We start from the raw sequence: 6000 nt of genomic DNA, 5'->3' as shown, positions 1-6000 counted from the left end.
TTCTCATTCAGGCAACACACTGCTACTTGGGATTTGCAGAAGCAAAACTGGAGTTTTTCAGGTGCTGCGTGCAAATCACACTGCCCAAGTAGCAGTGCTTCACCTGAATGAGAACATGGCACCCATAGCACGTGCCTGTTGATTATGGTGTAAACTAACTGTTTTTTTTATATTTTTTATATGCTCCAAAAACGGAATGTTACGTGCCTGGTTTAGCCTGCCTTTTACAAAGGAATGGATCACTGCTGATCTTATTATATCTAAACTCAAGTTTTCCATATTCTAGACCACAACATTTGGTATTTACAGTTTTTTTTCATAAATTCACATGTTTGCCATTTCAAAACACTGCCATTCAAAATGACACTACATGAGCTACAGTTTTTTCCAATTGCTAACACACTAAAATGACATGCATAGCACTTATTTCACTAGTTCGCCCTTCTATATGATTGTTTCAGCTAGACTAGAATGTATGGGAGAAGTGCGTGTTTGGCAAGGTAGCTGTCCGTGGTCCTGGAGTGCCTGGAGCGGACATCGCGATAGAGCGATGACCGCTTGCACCCCCCTGTGTAAGGAGGATGAGTAACAGGGCAATTGGTGAAATGGAGGAGTAGGGGGAGGAGGGGGGATGATTTCGCTAACGTCGGAGCGTGTGACGTATGGAAAAGGAGGTCGGCTTAAATAGGCCTACCCTGCGGCGGCAGTGGGTGAGTTAATTGCTGTCAATCATCCCGAAGGCTCCACCCGAACTTTGTTTATAAAACATCATTTCACTAGTTCGCCCTTCTATATGATTGCTTCAGCTAGACTAGAATGTATGGGAGAAGTGCGTGTTTGGCAAGGTAGCTGTCCGTGGTCCTGGAGTGCCTGGAGCGGACATCGCGATAGAGCGATGACCGCTTGCACCCCAAAAGATCACAGAGAAAGGCCGCTACCAACTACATAAGTGCTTGCTGAGCGAGTCGTAAATCCGCTAGATTGGAGCGGATGTAAGACTGGTAGGCATCCGAGGACCAACGGCCCAGTATTTTAATTTGTTGCTCCGATAAGCCGTTGAGCGCAGCTGTTGTGGCAGCTCCTATCCTGAAGGAGTGTGCGGAGTAGCGATCCGCGGGAAAACCAGATTCGACTAGAATGTTTTTTAAGAGAGTCTGGAATCTGTGGCGAGTGATGGGTAGCCCTTCGTCTGACACGAAGAGCGGGCTAGTAGACGAAGCTTGAGCTGACCGGTATGAGATGTAGTGAGACAGGTATTGGAAAGGCTGAAGATCTGAGGTGGAGTTAAAAATTAATATGGAGTGTCCTTTTCGGAACTGATCGGTTTTACTCTGTTTGATGGTAAATCGAATGGTGTCTTGGTCTAGCTGCTCTAGATCTGCGATGCACGGGTGGACATCGGGAATGAAGAGAGACGAAGGGCATGTAAACTCGCTACATCTCAGCAGCCCAAAAAAGGCCAGTATAAACATAACGGAGATGGTGAAATCGGAATGTGGTGATATGAACCCTTTGCAAAGGGTAGCAAGGCAGGTGGCGAGAATGCTTGAGGTAATGGGAAGGCGGGAGTCTTGGGGGACTGGCTGTTGCCTACGGATACCTTTGATTAACAAGCCTATCCTGGTGTCGGAGAAGGAAGGGCATTCGGAGCCGTGGAGGAGTTTGTAGAAGAAATGAATGCTAGCTAGGTAGACTCTAATGGAAGAGACTTTGATCCCGAGTGAAGTGTGGGCGTAGGTGATAAATTATGATATGGTGACTGCATCGAAACTGGGAAATGGTAGTGAGTGCTTTGCATGGAACTGTTTGAAGCACGACCAAGCAGTCCAGTAGGACTGCATGGTCCTGGGTGCGAGGGCTTGGAGGGCTAGGTCGGCCGTGATGGGCTGAAGATAACTGAGGGGGTGGTTTATAGGAAGATGGTCTCCGAAAAGCTGGGGAGTGGAGTAGGGTACGGGTCCGCCTCTGGAGCCAAGCTTCTGAATCTTTGGAAATTAAGACGAGAAAGAGAGTCAGCAATTTCATTGTGGCAGCCGGGGACGTGCGCGGCTCTTATAATGAACTGGTAGCTGGCTGCTATCCAGATTAGACGCCTAATAAGAGGGGAAAGCGCAGGCGATTTTGAGCGCGAGTTATTTATGACGTGCACTACGGCTTCGTTGTCGCTGTGGATTAGCACGCTCTTGGAGGTCCACTCCTTCCCCCAGAGTAGGGCCGCAATGACTACGGGGTAGAGTTCGAACACGGCTGACGATTCGTTTTCCGTTATTAGCTCTCTGAACTCTAGTGGCCAAGGGGATGCAAACCAGCGCCCTTTGAAAAAGCCTCCGAAGCCTATTGAGGGGGCTGCGTCTGTGTACAACTGGAGGTCTTCTGGAGATGATTGGCAGTCGTCGTAGAACATGCACAGACCATTCCATTCGTCTAAAAACATCCTCCAGAGTTTGAGATCGGCCAGGCACTGGGCATCTAGATATACTACGTCTTCGAGAGATGGGGTTGCTGAGGCGCAGTTTAGGAGATGCGAGATGAAAGGGCGGCCCTGGGGAATGATTCGCATGGCGAAATTGAGGTGGCCTAGAAGGGAGAGAACTTCTTGTTTGGTGTGAGATGGTGAGGTTATAAACTCGTTCAACAGTAAAGAGATTCTGTCTTTTTTCTCTTTGGGGAGAGATGAAGAGAATTCTTCGGTATCTAAAATGATGCCGAGGAATTCGAGTCTGGATAAGGGACCGCACATCTTCTCTTCTGAGAGTGGGACTCCCAGTTTGTTGAATACGTCAATTAGCGTAGAGATGCCTAGGGCCGGTGGGTAGGAATGGGGGATAACTACTAGAAAGTCGTCCAGAAGATGAACGAGAAATGGGAGCTTATAGTTATTTAGGAGAATCCAGCACAGGGCTTCTGATAGCGTATCGAAAATTTTGGGACTGCTGCGGCAGCCGAATGTGAGGCGAACTGCAAAATAGTATCTCCTATGCCATTTGACTCCGAAGAGGTGCCAGAATTCGAGATCAATGGGCATGACTTTGAAGGCTGAGGTGATGTCCGCTTTAGCTAGCCAGCAACGTCTACCTGCCTTTTTGATCAGAGCGATAGCGTCGTCGACAGAGTGGTAGTGCAGCGAGAACTCTTCTAGTGGAATCAGACTGTTAATGCTGGGAGTGGTACTATTGTGCGGAGCTGAGAGGTCGATGATAAGTCTCTTTTTCCCTGAGTATTTGCGCGTAGCTACGCCTATGGGGTTGATCCTGTAGACTGGGAATGGAGGCTTGGTGAACGGACCGATCATAAAACCAGATTCGACCTCTTTGCTTAGGAGTGAGGTGACTACCTCCGGATCTTTGACGGCAGATTGTAGGTTTTTACAAACGAAAGACGGTCTTGCTAAAACACCTGGATGGAACCCATGCTTCAACCCCAAAGTCAAATAGTCGCAAAATTCCCTATTTGGATTGGACTGAAGTTCTGAATGGAGAGCAGAAACAATGATTGGAGTAGAGAGATACTTTTTAAACTTTTTATTTATGTTCTTGAGTGCGGAACAGACTGACTTGGCATGGGCGCCTGCGCAGTAGCTGCAAACGTGGAGGTAACGGCAGGAGGATTGGCGACACTGAGCGAAGTTAAATTTTCGGCAGATTTCTCGACCTTTCCAGGAACGCTCGTCCTCTTCCCTGGCTTCTCCTGCCGTAGCATCGGGGATGCGGGGAACATAGGATGAGGATTTAGGGGCTGTGGAGCTGGTGCTGGGGAGTTGATGGTCGGGGTTGACTAGTGGACACTCGGCCGCGCCGTGACTGGGGCTATTGCAGAGGGGACAAGATGGCTTAAGTCCTAGAAAAACGCGGTTATGGAGCTCCATATCGAGCGCGCCCCAGTAGGGGTTTTGGTTCCAGAGGCCGACTCTGGCAGCGCATTTAGCTGAAAACAGGCGGTGATAAGTGTAGAAATGAGCTCCCCCGTAGGATACAGCTAGACCGGCGATGATGGCCAGGTAGTCGTTCAGCTCTTTGCGTCGGCTGGGGAACGCGAAACAGATGACTTCCGTGTAGTAAGTAAACGCTACGGTGAACTCGGGAAATGACAGGGTTTTTGATGCTGGGCCAGAATTTTTAAGAGAAAAAACCAGTTCGCCGCAGACTAGATCCCGGTTATGAGAGGGAATAGGAAGGGAGGGAAGAATGGTAGAAAGGTCTACGTCTGCACCTGACAAGATGAGGTTCCTGGTGGACGCTGTGACGGGTGGTGGTTCGAATGCTGCAGCGTGGGGAGGCGGTGGCAGGGCCTGTGCTGTGGCTAAAGAATAGTTATGCAGCTGGAACGGGACGTCGTGGTCCGAAGCACTCGCTGAGTGCTGATGATGACCCGCTGCTGCGGGCTGGTCTAGCGCGGGGCCGGGGAAGAAATGGGAAGGGAGAAAAGGAGGGAGGGAGGGAGCGGTCGCTGACGCGACCGGAAGTGGAGCAACCTGTGACAGGGTCGCGGGAAGAGGGACGGGGAGGGAGAGAGGGTTAGGGGGGAATAGCGACGCTGTCGCTATCGGCGCCGGCTGAGACCAGGTGCTCGCTAACTCGTAAGGGAGATGGGGAGCTAGCGAGGTGAATCTTCTAACTGACGCTTGGTGAGTTGGGGCGTGCAGTACAGACGTGGCTCCCGGAATGGAAAGGGGAGGGGGAAAAGGGGGGAGGGAGGGAGCAGTCGTCGGAACGACTGGAGGTGGGCAGCCCTGGACCGAGTCCTGGCTAGGGGAGGTGGATGGGGGAGGGAAAGAAGGGGTGGGGGGAGTAGCGACGCTGTCCTACCGGGGCCGTCTGGAGAAGTGGGGTTGGACCCGGAAATACGGCGGAGATGCGGCGGGAAGAAAGTCGGCGGGAATGGGCCTGAGCCGCTGACGTGGCAGTGGCTGTGGCTGAAGCAGCGGAATGATACGCTCTGAAGCGTGTGGTGCCGGAAAGTGCTGTCGGCGTGCCCGGTTCGCGAGGTGGCTGGTGGTGTGTGCTTCGTCCAGCTGAATGGCCGGCGGAAAGAACCGCGCCGGGATGCCAGAAAGAGCAGCCTGCTTCCTGGTCCGGGGAGGAAAACAAAGTGAGGGAGCGGGAGGGCGAAAAGACCGGGCTATCCGACTGCGTTAGCAGGCGGAGGAGATGGAACTTCCTATCCGACCTACGGAACGCGATGCCGCGGGAATGGAGGGTGCTGCGGATGCGAGCCACTGTCCAGTGGGTAGGGTCGTCGCCTTGCTGGCGCTGGGTCCTGGTGCTGCCGCGAGTTGAGGCTGCTGAGCGGGAAATACTGCCCCGCACGGGGGCAGGAGAGGAGCACCTTCTGCGACCCTGTGTCCTGGGTTCCCTACGCTGGCGGCGAGGGGAACGATAAGGATTATTTTCGCCCGGCGGAGGGCCCTGGGTGTCGGGTGTTGGCGGGACGAAGTTGTCCTCCAGATCGCTGGAAGAGGCGTGGATTTCTAGTTCCATGTTTGTCTTTGGCAAACGATACGCGGACTGGTTGATTTCGCGAACGTCGGAGCGTGTGACGTATGGAAAAGGAGGTCGGCTTAAATAGGCCTACCCTGCGGTGGCAGTGGGTGAGTTAATTGCTGTCAATCATCCCGAAGGCTCCACCCGAACTTTGTTTATAAAACATCATTTAAACTGACACACAGAGAGCAAAACCTCCTCTCAAGTGTCTAAAAGTCTAAACACATTTTCTGCTTTACACACATCTTGCAATTCAAAATGCCACTTTTAAATGCACTGAACACGGTTCTCTGGACACAACAATGTTTGCCATTTCAAAATACTGCCATTCAAAATGACACTACATGAGCTAAGTGGCTAATATATGTTGCACTAACTTGTTTGGTGGAAAAAAAAAATGTTTTACTGTAACAGCATACGCGTGTATCTGCAAATATTTCTGTGCATGTGAAGAACTTTCTACAATTTGAACTATTTTAGTATTATGGCAAGGCATACTAAAGATGAGAATGCTTTTCAT

The 6000-nt window shown here is 51.2% G+C and overlaps 1 protein-coding gene across 1 annotated transcript; it reads right to left on the bottom strand.

The window, feature by feature from the left end:
- Window positions 1-1909: 1909 nt before the first annotated feature.
- Window positions 1910-5477, bottom strand: LOC121684535. The gene is made up of 4 exons (XM_042064596.1): window positions 5240-5477; window positions 3974-4101; window positions 3555-3687; window positions 1910-3342 (listed from the first exon to the last, which is right to left on the bottom strand). The coding sequence occupies exons 1-4, from the start codon at window positions 5475-5477 to the stop codon at window positions 1910-1912; spliced, it is 1932 nt and encodes a 643-aa protein (XP_041920530.1).
- Window positions 5478-6000: the final 523 nt, after the last annotated feature.

The sequence above is a fragment of the Alosa sapidissima genome, chromosome 15 (genome assembly GCF_018492685.1).
Source record: "Alosa sapidissima isolate fAloSap1 chromosome 15, fAloSap1.pri, whole genome shotgun sequence".
Classification (NCBI taxonomy): domain Eukaryota; kingdom Metazoa; phylum Chordata; class Actinopteri; order Clupeiformes; family Clupeidae; genus Alosa; species Alosa sapidissima.
The sequence above is the reverse complement of the archived record's forward strand: the minus strand, read 5'-3'. Positions and strand labels throughout refer to the sequence as shown.